The 16,668-nt window shown below is 43.8% G+C and overlaps 1 protein-coding gene across 1 annotated transcript in view; it reads left to right on the top strand.

Annotated features, from left to right (window-relative positions):
- Nucleotides 1-16,668, top strand: part of LOC148133519 (uncharacterized) — a 32,332-nt gene extending 15,664 nt beyond the window's left edge. Inside the window, exons 5-8 of the mRNA XM_087964239.1 lie at nucleotides 8,255-8,805; nucleotides 10,998-11,073; nucleotides 13,659-13,740; nucleotides 15,443-16,668. Of these exons, the coding sequence (XP_087820365.1) occupies nucleotides 8,255-8,805; nucleotides 10,998-11,073; nucleotides 13,659-13,740; nucleotides 15,443-15,581 (848 nt within the window). The 3' untranslated portion in view covers nucleotides 15,582-16,668. The remainder of the gene's footprint in view (nucleotides 1-8,254; nucleotides 8,806-10,997; nucleotides 11,074-13,658; nucleotides 13,741-15,442) is intronic.

The raw sequence follows: 16,668 nt of genomic DNA, 5'->3' as shown, positions 1-16,668 counted from the left end.
AACCTTTTTGTGCCAGGGACCAGTTTCACTGAGAAACACTTTTTCAAGGACCGGGGGTCGAGTTTGGTGAGTTTGCTTGCAGACGTTTCATTATCTGACTAGGTAACATCTGATGTTGTTACCTAGTCGGGTAATAAAACGTCTGCCAGCAAACCACCAAGTTCAGGGAACGCCAATGCCTCCTCATTGCAACCCCGAGCGACAGATAGTCCCTGCAGGACGGCTGAGAAGCCTCGCCTCTCGGCCCTGCCTTCATCAGCCCCATCCCTCAGGTGTCTCCCTCCCTCCTCAGCCTCATCCCTCAGGTGTCTGCCTCGTTCCTCTCTCAGTCGCTCTCTCACTCCTCCACCAGCCCAGGAAGAAACTGCTTCAAAGAAGCCGGCAGGGTGGCTTTTCCTGTTGGCGCAGCTTCCCAAAGCGCCCGTTCACCCCCACCCCGCCGCCCACGGTTCAATCCTCCATTCTGCCTGCCTGCCTTCGTTTCTGGTGGTTTCGGAGCGCAGCTTCTCCGAAGCGCCCGTTCACCCCCCGCCCCGCCCGCCCGCCGCCCGCGGTTCAATCCAGTGCTCCGTTCTGCCTGCCTGCCTTCGTTTCTGGTGGTTTCGGATCCTCCGAAGCGCCCGTTCACCCCTGTCCCACCCTGCCCGCCGCCCAGCGGTTCAATCCAGTGCTCCGTTCTGCCTGCCTGCCTGCCTGCCTTGGTTTCTGGTAGTTTCAGAGCAGCTTCGGCTGAGAAAAAGAGGCGAATAGTTATTATTCTCAGCCGAAGCTGCTCCGAAACTACCAGAAACGAAGGCAGGCAGGCAGGCAGAACGGAGCACTGGATTGAACCTGGATTGATTGGCTGCGGGGTGGGGGTGAAACGGGCGCTTCGGAGGAGCTGCGCCGACAGGAAAAGCCACCCCCGGCTTCTTTGAAGCAGTTTCTTCCTGGGCTGGTGGAGGAGCGAGAGAGCGACTGAGAGAGGAATGAGGCGGGAGGAAGCCGAAGCCACTGAGCCAGAGAGCAGGACAGGCTTCGGTTGCTTCCTCCCTCCCCTTCTCTCATTTGTGTCCTTGATCCCTGATCCCAGCAGCATTCACCGAAGGCGAAGAAAGCCGCCATTTTTTTTATTTTTTTCCTTTGCGGCCGGTACAGAGTGCTCCACGGACCGGGACCGGTCCGCGGCCCGGTGGTTGGGGACCCCTGATTTAACACATTCTTAGGCTCAGTATTTGTAAACAGCAATGGATCAAGCCCAGTACTTCCTAGTCGAACCACAGACAACTACAATGATCAAATACATATCGATTTTACAGAAGACATTGTTGAAAAAGCACTACGCAATCTAAAACCATCCCTATCTATTGGACCGGATGGAATATGTGCCTACTTCTTTAAAAAGCTATCCACTGCCATAGCCAACCCTCCAAGCATAATTTTTGAAAAATCTTTCAGGACCAGCTCCTTGCCAAAACTATGGTCACAAGCCACGGTCATCCCCATCTTCAAAAAGGGAGACCCCAGCCTAGTTGAAAATTACAGACCAATCTCCTTATGCTGTGTCACGTGTAAAGTCATGGAATCAATTATTAACCAATCCATTATCCTCCACTGAGAGACAAACAACCTACTCTCTAATAAACAATTTGGTTTCAGAAAAAAAATCCTGTAAACTGCAACTCTTACACTGCAAAAACATATGAAATGAAAAGAATACATTTAAAAGCAGACAATATCCTTTTTGACATTCTGCAAGATCCAATTCTCCTAATTTAATTTGGATACGCACATCTTATCGATATCTATGCTTAAATTATCCATTGTCTTTTAAGCAGTTTATCTCTGGATTAACCAATTATACCAAGAGTTCCAATTATCGTAAAATGTTGAAGGCTCTTTATTTTTTATTTTTAAGTGCTATAGTTAATTTGTCCATTTCTGCACAATCACATATTTTCTGGATAACCATTTGTTCTGTAGGTGTATAAGGTGATTTCCAACACTGAGCGAACGCTAATCTGGCCGCAGTTAAAATATGAATTGTTACATATTTCATCTTTTTGGATAAATGTTTGTCAGAGATCCCTAGTAGGAAGAACTCTGGTTTGTATTCGATTTGTTCTTTGGTTATCTCCTCCAACCATTTTCTGATTTTTTGCCAATATTTCTGGGTTTCCTTGCAGGACAACCACATGTGAAAAAAGGTTCCTTCTATGCTTTTACATTTCCAGCATTTTGGACTCGTGTTAGGGTTTATTTTCGCCAACCTCGAAGGGGGCAAGTGCGATCTATAAAACATTTTGTATGTATTTTCTTTATACGCTGCCGATTTTGTAATCTTGATATTTCTGTTCCAAATATTTTCCCATTCTGATAATGTAATACTTCTTCTGACATTCCTGCTCCAGGCTATCATGTTCCCTTTGACTATCTCTTGTTCTAATTCTGCTTCCAGTAAATATTTATAGAATTTAGATATGTTCTTTTTGTTTGATCCTAATAAAATTTTATCTAAATACTGCAGTTCGTTATAAATTCCGAAGTCTTTAATGTCTTGTTTGTATCTGCTATGAATTTGAATATATAACCACTGATCAATTTTAAATCCCTGTTCCTGTAATTCTTGTCAAGTTTTTAATTTTCCTTGCGGATCTAATAAATCTTTGTATTTAATCATTTTTGTTATGTCCAAATTATTGGGATGTACCATTGCCTCCACCTCACCCCCTTCCTAAGAGGCCTGTAGGGGGCGTGCTTAAGCGCACCAATTGTGCCTACCGTCACTGTCCTATTGTTTTTTATTTTTCTTATAAGTATCTATCTCATGTATTCAAAACTATATTTATTCTTATACCTGTATCTTGTAAGCGATTGACAAATCAAATATGCAGAAACTTATAACCATCACAGCATCTCTCAGCCTTGTGATTTCTATTTGCAACCTTCTCTGCCAGCTTCTGCCAAGCAAAAGGAATAAGGAAGGTAACAGGAAGTCACAAATCATAGTCACATGAGCGTCTCACTTAACAATGGCGATCAGGACTGCTATAATTGCCATCGCTAAGCACCATGGTCACATGGTTTTTCAACTTCTGACCACATAGCTTAACAAGTTTCCAGCCTCAATTAGTATTGTTAAGCAAGGGCTACTTGTACTCTAGAGATCAACTAGATCCTCAGTAGAACTGCTGGCCAGAAACTTGACAAATTACTTAACTGCCCTCTGAAAACTAAGAGATCCATTGGAGGTCTGGGTTTTCTGAAGAGATCAGTAACACAAGCATGGGAAGTAAAGACAAGGACCTTGATAGAAAAATACAGAAACTGTTATCTAGGTCAGGGGTGTCCAAACTTGGAAACTTTAAGACTTGTGGACTTCAACTCCCAGAATTCCCCAGCCAGCATGAGTTGAAGTCAGGGGTGGGATTCAAAAATCCCAGCAATTGGTTTGCTGCCCAGTTGCTGGCTGGGCGTGACCATGGTGGACATGGCCTACCAGAACTTCCAGGAGGGCTATTTTTCACCTTCCCAAGGGTCCAGAGGTTTCCCTCAGGCCTCTGGGAGAGCAAAAATTGCCTCCCACAGGCTCTGGAGGCCCCCCGGAAGCTGGAAACAGGCCCATTTCTGGACTTCTGATAGGGCTGTTTTTTTGCCTTCCCAAGGGTCCGGAGGCTTCCCTCGGGCCTTTGGGATAGCGCAAAGGACCTCCTCCCCCGGGCTCTGGAGGCCCTCCAGAAGCCAGAAACAGGCCTGTTTCACAACTTCCATTACTTCTGGTTAGGGCCGTTTTTCCCCTTCCCAGAGCCTCCGCGCAGACCCTGCACTTACCTGCATTGAAAATGGGCCAAGTGGAGACTCCTGGAGGGGTGGGCGGGACCAGCCAGTCAGCCCAAATACCGGTTTGGCAAATCAGATACAAATTTAACATCCGGTTTGCTCGAACCAGTCCAAACCGATAGAACCCCACCCCGGGTTGAAGTCCACAAGTCTGAAAGTTTCCAAGTTTGGAGACCCCTGGCCTAGGTCAAAGGGGTTGAACAACATCACATTCTGAAATGGCTCAGGCAAATGCTTCCCTAATTCACAGAATTATAAAGACGAGGAGGAAGTACAGCAGAATCCGATTTGCACATTTAGAAAACAGACAGGGTAGCTTCAATTGAGTATTCACAGCCGTCATCTTAAATTTTTTTTTGTTCTCCCACTGGGTGATTGGGTGATCCCTCTTGCTTATCGGTGGCACTATCCCTCTGACTGTGGTGCTACTCCCTGTTCTGACCTAGGCTTCACAAAATCATGAAGCCGACTCCTTGTCCTGACAAAACTCCTTTTTATTCGGCTAATGTGAATTCCTATCATTCACATCCAGCAAAGTTCCGGCAAACAATCTTTCAAGGGTAAATTACAACCACAGATTTTATCAGGCTTGAAGAGTTGCCAGGCTGGTAGCTTCCAAGCTCAACACTGTATAAGAAAATACTTGTCAAGGAGTCTCTGAGAGTCACAAACAAATCTTTACACTAATTAAATGAACTAATGGTCTCCTGCAAACACCACTCCCCTTTCCCTCCTCTTTATTCCCTATGGGAGGGGGCATTCACTGTCCACCTGTGCCTTTACTCCCAAGTCGACCCATGTTCCTTAACTGTTCCCTTCTCCTGGCAGCTCTGTGCATGTGCACATCAGGAACAGGCTCCAGCTGTTCTTCTGCCCCACTGATGTCCGACTCCGAAGGCAGCTGATAACTGTTGGATGGCCCTGCCCCCATCTCTGCCTCCAATGCAGATCACTCATCAGAGCCTTCCCCAGAATCCAGGACTGGCCCATGTTCCTCCCCAACCTCCTCATTGTCTGATTCTGCCACCAGTTCCAATGGCCGCTGGTGGGCCACAACACTCCCCAACCATCCTTCAGTAAGCAGAAAACAATGCAATGCAAAAAATAGTGAGATGGATGGGATATAAATTCTATTTACTTATTTGATTTTTTTTATCCCACCCCTATTATTGTGCATAAATCACTCAAGGTGGAGAATATTCCTAATACAGGTAGTCCCCGACTTACTTAGTCGAGGACTACTTCATTTAGTAACCGTTCAAAATTATGGCCCTGAAAAAAATGACTCATGATCATTTTTCACACTTATGACCATTGCAGCATCCTCAAGGTCACATGATTTACATTCGGATGCTTGACAACTGATTCACATTTACAACAGTTGCAGTGTCCCCCAGGGTCATGTGATTTCTGGCAAGCAAAGTCAATGGGGAAACTGGATACCCTTAACCACCGTGTTACTAGTTTAAAAACTGCAGTGACCCACTTAACAAATGTTTCACTTAGCAACATAAATTTTGGGCTCCATTGTGGTCATAACAGGGGTGGGATTCTACCTGGTCAGACCAGTTCTATAGAACAGGGGTCCCCAACCACCGGTCCGCGGACCGGTACCGGGCCGTGGAACAGGTCCTACCGGGCTGCTGGCTTGCTGGGCGCCGCCATCTTTTTTTGATGAAAAAGTGCTTCCGGTGAGCTTTTCCGGTAGAAAGCTCACCGGAAGCACGTTTTCATCAAAAAAGATGGCGGCTAGTGCTTCCGGTGAGCTTTTCCGGTAGAAAGCTCACTGGAAGCACGTTTTCATCAAAAAGATGGCGGCGCCAGCGCTTCGGTGAGCTTTTCCGGGTAGAAAGCCATTTCTACCCGGAAAAGCTCACGAGCGGCGCCGCCATCTTGATGAAAGTGCTTCGGTGAGGTCACCGGAAGCACTTTTTCATCAAAAAGATGGCGGCGCCCAGCTGATGCCGGTACCGGGCCGCGGCGCCCAGCTGATGCCGGTACCGGGCGCGGCGTAAAAAGGTTGGGGATCACTGCTATAGAACCAGTTGTTACGATTGTGCGCAGTTTGGAGAACCATCAAATCACGCCACTGGCTGGCCCTGCCCCGCCAACTCACTCCTTACCCGGTATGCGCACCATCAAACTTGCCTGTATTTGGTAAGTTGCTATTTTTCCTTTTTTCCCCCCAACCATCAGCTGTTCTGAGATTTAGATTAGCTAGAAAGCAGGAAATTGTTGGATTTCTTGCTTTCTAGTTAATCTAAAAGCAGAGATGAACCTTCCTTAGGACCAAAGCTTCTATTTCTCAGTGCAGACTCAGATAGCAGATTGCAGAAAGATAGACCTCTGAGTGAATCTGTGATTCTGTGAGCAACTCAATCTGCCTACTTACTTTGCCTGATTTTGGGTCATTTTTAAAATAAAAAATTCAATAGTTACATAAATATTTATAATATTTACATACAAGCCATGCCCACCCAGGCACATGACCACCAAGCCATGCCCAATCAGCAAGCCACGCCCACCCAGTCACATGACCACCAAGCCACACCCACAAATTAGGCCACACCCACAGAACCGGTTGCTAAGAAATTTGAATCCCACTCCTGGGTCATAACTTGAGGGCTACCTGTACTCCTTCCTCCTTCTATTTTCCTCACAACAACCACTCTCTCTGTGAGCTGGGTTGGACTACTCCTAAAAATAAAATCCTATGGTATCTCTGGACAACTGAATAACTGGATAGAAGCATTCCTGTCAAACAGACAACAAATGGTCAAAATCGGGAGCGTCCTATCAAATCCAGTACCTGTCAATAGTGGTGTTCCCCAAGGCAGTGTTCTAGGACCAACTCTCTTCATACTCTACATAACGACCTCTGTGATCATATTAAGAGCAATTGCGTTCTCTTCGCTGATGATGTAAAGCTGTTCAATACCACAGACAATACTGCTACCCTTCAAAAAGATCTTGACTATGTATCCGAATGGTAACTTCAAATCTCAACAAATAAATGCTCTGTCTTACATATTGGCAAAAAAATCAGAAAATAAAATACAAGCTGAATAGTCAAGATCTTGTTGATGACCCAAGCTCTGTAAAGGACCTTGGAATACTCACCTCTAATGATCTAAGTGCTAGAGCACACTGCAACTACATAGCCAAAAAGGCATTAAGAGTTGTTAACCTAATCCTACGTAGCTTTTTCTCTGGTAATATCACACTACTAACCAGAGCATACAAAACATTTGCTAGACCAATACTCGAATACAGTTCATCAGTCTGGAATCCACACTACGTATCTGATATTAGCACAATTGAGAAAGTCCAGAAATATTTCACAAGAAGAGTTCTCCACTCCTCTACTCGCTGTAGAATACCTTATGCCACCAGACTTGAAATTCTAGAACTAGAAAACCTTGAATTACGCTGCGTCTTCGGTCTGACTTAAGCATGGTATACAAAATCATACATTGCAATGTCCTACCTGTCAATGAATACTTCAGCTTCAACCATAACAACACAAGAGCACACAATAGATACAAACTCAAAGTAAACCGCACCAAACTTGATTGCAGGAAATACGACTTCAGCAATAGAGTGGTCAATGTCTGGAATACTCTACCCGACTCTGTAGTTTCTTCCCCAAACCCCAAAAACTTTAACCTTAGACTGTCTACTATTGACCTCACCCCTTTCCTAAGAGGTCTGTAGGGGGCGTGCATAAAGCGCACCAACGTGCCTACCGTCCCTGTCCTATTGTTTCTCCTATTCTTTTATTTTTCTTGTATGTAACCATTTCATGTATTCACAACTATGTATACATTTATACTTATTATCTTGTAAACAATTGGCAAATCAAATAAATAAAATAAATAAATAAATAAAATAAAATAAATAAAAGAATGGAGACCCAGAAAAAAAAAAAAAAAAAAGTGACTGACCCAAAGTCATCCAGCCGGCTTTCAGGCCTAAGGCAGGACTAGAACTCACACTCTCCTGAACTTTAACCACTAGTCCAAACTGACATAAACAAACAAACAAACAATTAAATCAAAGCACCAGGTTCTCCGTGTGTGCTGCCAATCCTTGTCTGCCTCTCTCTTCCTCCTCTTCCCAGTCCCTGCAGTCCCTGACATTGTCCCCCACCCCACCCCGTGACAAAGCCCAACAGATCTTGCCCACTGGAGGATGCCTTTAGATGGCATCAGGGAGAACATTTCCTTGAACAACGGAGCAGCTAAATATGTTTTGGGCTCGTCCCTCCCCTGGACTGAAGACAGAGCTAGACTTGGGGGAGGGGAGGGCTCATTTATTGCAAGTGGGGACTCAACAAAAGTACAAGCAGGGAGGTTTCGATATAAAATACCGGATGCTCTGTGCTTCTGACCTTTCTGCCAAATCCCGAAACTCTTGGAAAGGAAGCCCCGATGAGGTAAGCACTTGAGAGAGGAGGGCCTTTCCAAAGCACACAATTGCAACAAACCTCCAGGGCCGTGGAGTGGCAAGGGCAGTGGCTTTGCTGGCTTCCAAGAATCTTCAGTTGCCATGGGCAGAAGAGATATCCCACTCCTATCTGGGAGAGGAAAGACTGGGAAAGCGTGCACCCTTTGCTTGGGAATCGCCACGCTCCTTTTCCTGTTTTGCTTTGTTGTCTTCCTGATTTTGTACACACAGGAGCGCCACGAAAAGATCATGGTCCACGAGGCTCTGGAAAGCAAAGCTCAGGAAAGGGATGCCATGTGGATACAACTGCTGTCTAGCAATCAGACCCTGATTGAAACAAAACGTCTTCTGGAGATGAAGAAGAAGGAAAACAAAGACCTCAAGTCTACCTTGGCCACCACTAACCAGACTTTAGGAGAGAAGATGCGGCTTTTGGAGGAGACACAACAGGAAAGGTCCTGGTTACAGGAGCAACTGGGAATTGTGAAGCACAACCTCACAACAATGGAAGGGCACTGGAACTCCTGCCAGGCTGAGCTGGTAAAATATTTTTAATAATATTTAAAGGCAAAGTACGTACCTTAACTGTTTTCCTAAAAGAATTCTAATCCTTCAGCCAGGATTGCCATCCAGATTCATGGGAATGGCAACTTCCATAATCACCCTGCAGGATAGCCATGGTGTAGTCTGGCTGGGAATTCTGGAAATTGTAGTCTCGGTGTATCAGGAAGGCATGACATTGGGGATGGTAGTTCTCATTGTGTATTTTAGGGCCTTTGCTCACTCTACCTGTCCTTGAATCAGAAAAAAAAAATCTACCAGCATGAAATTGTGGTTGATTCTTCTATTCCCAGCTTTTGTAATCTTCTGGTTTTCCTTCAAGATAACGGTGGACAAAACATAATAGTTCTTACACACATCTCAAGGCTATCCTCGCGGTGGGATAGGGTGTCAGAGAAAGAGAGAAAACATTGCTTTGCAATTTTGCATTGCCAAACATTGCAACCAGTATTGCTAAAGATAACTTAAGCCCACTTCACTCATGAGCCAAGGCAACATGAAGGCAATAATAGGGGAAAGCAGCAGAAAAAGATGTTTCTGGCCCGTATTACTTATGTGATTAGATGTAAATAAGAGAAGGCCTTCAGAACAGTAGTTCATCTCTCAGAAAAACAGATGAATGCAAATCTACAGAAAAGCCTGGAATGTCCTACTTTACTTATTCTACAGATACAGTATATCTCGCCCTTCTGAAGTTTTTCATCCTAATTCGTTTATCCTTTGCCATTTGGCTGGGGATGATGGAAATGTTTGTTCAAAACATCTGAACAGGGTCAATTTAGTTCCTGCCTTCCTTCCTTCCTTCCTTCCTTTCTTCCTTCCTTCTTTCCTTCCTTCCTTACTTATCTGAAACTTCAGGAACTTACACACAGAAATCCATCAGGAGACAATAGCTGTAAAGCAAAAGTAACAGTCTTGACAAGGTCACAACAAGGCCAGGAGACACAGAATTGCCTTTAATGCTGGATTCCAAGCATAGTTTTTCTCCAGCTCCAAGCCTGCAGCCCATAACACGTTAGGTTCGCTGCCAATTTTGGGCAGGGCAAGGAATGGTTTCTGGGAGCCCCCCCCCCCCCAAACTATAAAATGCTTCGCACTTTTATTTATTTATTTATTTATTTATTTGATTTGCCAATTGTTTACAAGATAATAAGTATAAGTGTATACATAGTTGTGAATACATGAAATGGGTACATATAAGAAAAATAAAAGAATAAGAGAAACAATAGGACAGGGACGGTAGGCACGTTGGTGCGCTTATGCACGCCCCCTACAGACCTCTTAGGAAAGGGGTGAGGTCAATAGTAGACAGTCTAAGGTTAAAGTTTTTGGGGTTTGGGGAAGAAACTACAGAGTCGGGTAGAGTATTCCAGACATTGACCACTCTATTGCTGAAGTCGTATTTCCTGCAATCAAGTTTGGTGCGGTTAACCTTTAACCTTCACCACGGGGATTTCAGGAAAGGGGCCAAAAATATTAATTTATTCCTGGTGACGCCAGTGCATCATTGATTACTCTCCCAATCAATCATCAAAGGTTGAGGGAGGGGGAGAAATTGGTGGAAATGTTTGGTGCTCTAGTAATTGAATTGACAGCTGAAAAAGGCATTTATTGTCCTGGTAGATAAAGACCTTAAGACCCTACCCCAAATTGTTTAGTCTACTTGGGTTAAATTTTAGGATGAATGGTTTAAGTGCTCTATTGTGGATTTCTAAATATATTGTGCTTGCTGACACATGACATAACCCCACTATATATCACAGGACAAGGCAAACACAGACATAAAAATGGAACTTAGATATGGGAAAGAGGAAAATGGTGGCTTGGATGCTGTTTTTAACAATGAATGTATATATGGCAAACGTCAAAGTTTTTATTCATAACAAAAGTTGGTAAAAGCAGCATAAATCACCCTTATAATATATTGGCACAGGAATGTGACCCATTGTTTCTGTGCAGACTGAAAGTTGTACTATCACTCTCCAGCCAATTTTTTCCCAACTGTGAAATGAGCATTTGTTTATTTGCTTATCAAATTTATATCGCTCAGAGCCACCCAGAGTTGCTTCTGAATGAGATAGGCATCACATAAATCTAATAAATGATAAATAACCATAGACCTTCCCAATTTCCAGCATTGTAAGTTGGTTAATCTTTATTTTCATTTCTAGTACATTGTTCAAGAAAACACTACATCTTTCATGGCAACAATCGCTCAACAAGCTGCAGAAGGACGGAAACTCAAAGGTGAGGCAAGAAAAAGAATGTGTAAGATGTTCCTTCCAGAACTAGATCAATGGAATGTGAAAACAATCCTGCAAACATGAACAAACCTTCATCCATCAAAATGAAGAATTTGGCTCTGGGTTTGCTGGCTCTCATTTCCCAAGTCCTTCAAGACATGAGAAAGTTCATTTTTGGTTCTATCTTCCTGGGCTGGAAATGAAAGTCTTGTGTTCTGATTTCACCTTTTATCAGTCATGTTTGCTCATAAATGCATGAGTTTTCATGAAGGTGATCATTAGACATAATTGAATAAAAATGGAACATGTTCACTTTCTTTTTTAAACTTGGGTGCACTGGAATTTAGTCAAGCTCTGGGTGTACTTATTTTATTTATTAGAGTTTTGTTATCCAATCTTTATTACTCATTCCCTCCTATTTTCTCCACAACAACAACCCTGTAGGTGAGTTGGCCTAAGAGAGAAGGACTAGCTCAAAGTCTCCTAGCTGGCTTTCATGCCTAAGACAGGACTAGAACTCACTATCTCCTGGTTTCCAGACCAGTATCATGCATTAAAGTTTTGTCTTTTCAACAATCCATGTACCCTCCCAATTACCTCTAAACACAGTTTCTAGAACTCAGCAACAAAGTTTTCCATCTTCAGTTGTGAGAAACAAATGTATTCCAGTTTTGGTTTCTTATAGTTTAAGGAAAATCAGAAAAACCTGAGGTCCCATTCCCAAAACATAGGAATCTCAGATGCTGCGAGGCTCTTCCCATTTCACCTCCTCTCCCATTCTGTAGTGATTCTCGCTTCTCAAATATGTTAGAACAGTGATCCCCAACCTTTTTGACGCCGCGGCCCGGTACCGGCATCAGCTGGGCGCCACGGCCCGGTACCGGCATCAACTGGGCGCCGCCATCTTTTTGATGTCACCGTGACAAGCACTTTTTCGTCAAAAAGATGGGTGTAGCGCTTCGGTGAGCTTTTTCGGGTAGAAATGGCTTTCTACCCGGAAAAGCTCACGAAGCGCTGGCGCCGCCATCTTTTTTCATGAAAAAGTGCTTCCGGTGAGCTTTCTACCCGGAAAAGCTCACCGGAAGCACTTTTTACCAAAAAGATGGCGGCGCCCAGCAACCAGCGGCCCGGTAAGACTTGTTCCGCGGACCGGTCCCGGTCCGCGGACCGGCGGTTGGGGACCCCTGTGTTAGAAGATTGTAATAGACTTATTTTAAAATAATTTTACCGACTTAACAGGACAGAAAAAAAGCCCTCTAAAGTTAGGGACCTTTCCATCTTGTTGGATTGGATACAGGTCCCAGACCAAAGCAATAGCCTCAATTTCTGGCACATGGCTGCTAACCAGGGGTGGGATTCTACCAGTTTACACCTATTCGCTAGAACCAGTTGTTAACATTCTAAGCAGTTCAGAGAACCGGTTGTTAGAAGAAATTACCGGCCTAATCCTGTAAGGAAGGCAGGAAGGAAACATTCTGGTGTTGCTTGCAGAAACTTCCTCTCCATTAACCCTTATTACATTCTTGGCAGGACTAGACTTCCTGTCTCAGGAACGTCTCTGGATTTCCCCCCCCCCTCCTTTGCTGGTACTTTGCTTGTGTGGAGTGACCATTCAAAGTTACAATGGCACTGAAAAAAGTGTCTTATGACCATTTTTCACACTTACGACTATGGCAGCATCCCCACAGTCACGAGAGGCCAGGAGAGGAGATGCGTGCTTCGATGTGAGTGATATTGAGTCGGCCACACCCAGCCAATAACATGACCACCAAGGCATGTCCACCCAGTCACATGACCACCAAGCCACGCCCACCACCTAAGCCACACCCACAGAACCAGTTGTTAACAAATTTGAATCCCACCCCTGCTGCTAACTTTTCAGGCAAGAATTTGGAAGTAAGTTGCCATTGCCTTGTTCTAGGGTTCTGCACATTCCCAGTGCACAGTATAATAGAGTTGGAAGGGACCTTGGAGGTCTTCTAATCTAACCCTCTGCTCAAGCAAGAGCCCCTATATCATTTCAGAAAAATCATTGTCCTCTTTAAAACCTCCAGTGTTGGAGCACCCACAACTTCTAGGGGCGAGTTGTTTTACCGGTTAATTGTTCTCATTGTCAGGAAATTCCTCCTTAGTTCTAGGTTGGATCTCTTCTTGATTAGTTTCCAAACATTGTTTCCTGCCTTTTCTTCAAGTGCTTTGGAGAATAGCTTGACTCCCTCTTCTTTGTGGCAGCCCCTTAGATACTGGAGCACTGTTATCATATCACCCTTAGTCCTTGTTTTCATTAGATTAAACATACCTAACAATGTAGTTTACATTGTTGTTGGTTCCCTTGCCAAGAAGTAAACCCCTTAGTCTTTTGGAATAGGCGAAGTTAATTAAGTACTTACAAGGTTGACTGCAAGATGTGATCAAAAAGTCAATATGGCGGCCACCACAGTGTGGTCAAACTTTCATTTTTTTAAAGTACTAGTCCAGTAAAAGAACTGATTTAGAAACCTGCACTTCAGGGAAGGGGAGGAGATAAGGAAGGGATACAAAGCAATTATCCATATGGAAATCTGATGGACACTTTCTTGCCTGCCTTAGATCTGACTGAACACCTTCTGGAGCAGATCAGCAGCAAAAAAGCGCAGTTGGCAGATGCAAAGCGTGAATTCCAAGAGGAACGGTAAGACCAGCTAGATAAAACGGGGTGTGTTTACCTTCATCTCCATAAAAATACAAAGATTTGCTTGCTGGGTTGGGTCAAAATGCCATCCACCTTACGATCAGATTTCCAGCAATGCTCGTCCAGATGTTTCTACAAAGTGTACAAGTGGATGACAGAACCACAGTCTTCTCCTACTGCTGGTCCCCACAATTGTCTGAAGGTAGATTGCTCCTGTTGTTAGGTTAGCTACCATCATCTTGACCTTAGACCACGGTGTCAAACTCGATCGTGTCACGTGACGTATCGTGAGGTATCATGTTTTTTGCCTTTGTGGAGCTGGGGTGGGTGTGGCCTGTGTGTGACACATCTGGCCCGTGGGCCGCCAGTTTGACACCCCTGCCTTAGGCCATAGGAATATTGTGAAAAAATTGACCACATGAAGGCAAGAACCCTTTGCAATTTGTATTCCCAGATGTTATTTTGAGTTTCACTGCCTTCAATGTGGCAATTCCATTTAGCCATTATATATACAGTAGAACCTCTGGTCACAAACACTTCTGACCACAACCAAATCGGGTTCTGACCAAAAAATTCACTTTTTTTTTTTTTGCAGCTGATTTTTTTTTCTGCACCATTTTTTTGGTAAGCGCCAAATTTCCAAAATTAGGTTCGGGTCATGGTTATGATCAAAGTTATGGGACGAATCATGGTTGTGACCAGAGGTTCTACTGTATATGTCTGTAGTATTAAGGGAGGGAGGGAGGAAGTCACTACTTCACCCTAATGCTATACAGTCTTCCTCAGGGCCTAACTGGTGTGTAGGACTACAACTCTCATAATTCCCAGCCTGTATGGCCAAAGTAATATGCTAGAAGGAGCCTTCATTCAGGGTGCCTCCTTCAGATGTCTCACATTGGGGTAAGAAATTCAACTCTACTGTATTTATAAAATTTAGCAATATGTATTAATTTCAAAGGAATAGAAAGTACAGGATCTGTCATTTTTTCAAGAGCTTGGATACTCAGAGAGATTTTGCCATACTGGCCATTCTGGCCGGGCGTTATGGAAGCTGTTGACTTTTCCTTCAAGTCTCCATTTCACAAAAGTTTTACCACTCCCTGTAGTTTTGTGTTTCATTTTCCACTGACTTCATTGTTTCTTCTTTCAGCCATCCTCCTATTGTGTGAATACGCAAATCAGCTCTAACAGGAAGGAGGTTGGCAGTTCTTAGAAATTTATTTTGGCAACTACCAGAACCTCTCAAATTCACATCTGAGAAAACTGTCCAACACATTGTACATTTTCAAATAGACCCTAAATGGTGGGTAATTTAGTGTAGTGTTTCTCAACCTTAGCAACTTTAAGAGGAGTGGACTTCAATCCCCAGAATTCCCAAGTTAGGAAAGCTGGCTGGGAAATTCTGGGAGTTGAAATACCCCATCTTAAAATTGCCAAGATTGAGAAACACTGGTTTAGTGGATTTTGGAACTGACCCAGGGGCTGGACTAGATGATCTCTAAGCTCACTTCTAGCTCATGCATTGGATGACTCTGCTTCTAGCCTCCTCTTCAATTCCTGAAGTGATAGGAACTTCCTTCATTTCTCTTCTCTGGTAGTTACTGCAAAAATAAATGCGGAATCTTGCTGACAGTCGCTTGGCGACTGTGTCTTTACCGTGTTCACTTTCACATCTAATTTGACTAATTATTTATTTCCTCAGAAACAATTTTGACAGATATCGGCAAGAGGTTGCAAAGCAGGCACAAGGAAATGATATTCCATGCGACAAAGGCATCCTTGGTGATTTCAACCTGGTTTTTCTGCCCTTCATCCTTGTTGAGCTTCTTCTCTTCCTATAGCTTGGTGGACAAGAGATGGACATTTCAGCCTCTTTTATCTGCACTTCTGTGGTGGACAATTGGTTTGGGGGTTTCTCCTCTGCTCTTCAAAGCTTTTCCAACTGTTGGAGGTGGGACTGTGGGTTCAAATGGCTCATCATCATTTTAACACTAAAATACTTTGTATTCACTTAAGGGCCAGCATTTACCTGTCTCTTTCGCATTCCTGGAAAACAAAAACTTTTCATGGTTTCTCATTTCTCCTAGTGGGTTTCCTATATTTTGGTTTTGATATATACTGGCGTCTCTTATTGGGTGCAAAAAGTTGGAAAAGTTGTCCATAAAGTACAAAAATGCAGAAAACTATTAAGCATCAAAGAAATCAGGAGTTTCAGGCAGTTCAAATAAGTATAAAGATTCACTACAAGCTGAAGCTCTCTACAAGGACCTGCCCAACTAACAGTCAAAGAAAATGGGCGGGAGATAAGAGAGGCATTCAAGCTGGGCAGGACTTAGATCTCTTGCAGGTGCACAAGGACTTGTGACTTATGATTCATTTGACGCCTCCCTCAGGCTAGCTGGATCATCTCCTACAGAAACATTGTTCATGGACCATTGGCAAACTGTTGCTGAATTTGTGTCTACAATGTGATGGGAAAGGAGAGAGTGAGAATGTGTGTGTTGGAGCTCGGGACATTTGCACATTGACTTCCAAGCAGGCAATAGGGGCATGGGGGCACTGTTCCATCTCCAAATGTCTTGTATCTGGTGCACTGATGATGTAACCTAGTTGGTAATGAAACACCTGCAAGAAAACCACCAAGCTCAGAGAGCACCAAGGACCTCTAAATTCAATCCTATTTGTAAAGCTTTGAAGGCACATTTTGCCACTTGAAGATCCAGCAGAATCTGCTCATAAAGAAAATATAAAGAAAACTTGTACAAGATGTTTTACAGATGGCGCTTAGCACCAGCAAAACTAGCTAAAATGTTTAAAAGTAAATCAAGCAAATGTTGGAAGTGCCATCAAACACCGGGAACATATTACCATCTGTGGTGGACTTGTATAGAAGCTAAAAGATATTGGACAAAAATACACACATAGTTG

The sequence above is a fragment of the Notechis scutatus genome, chromosome 1 (genome assembly GCF_049901735.1).
Source record: "Notechis scutatus isolate UNSWTSFEM ecotype Mainland chromosome 1, rNotScu1.2, whole genome shotgun sequence".
NCBI classification, from domain to species: domain Eukaryota; kingdom Metazoa; phylum Chordata; class Lepidosauria; order Squamata; family Elapidae; genus Notechis; species Notechis scutatus.
Note: the sequence above shows the minus strand (reverse complement) of the source record. Positions and strands in the feature narration are given on the sequence as shown.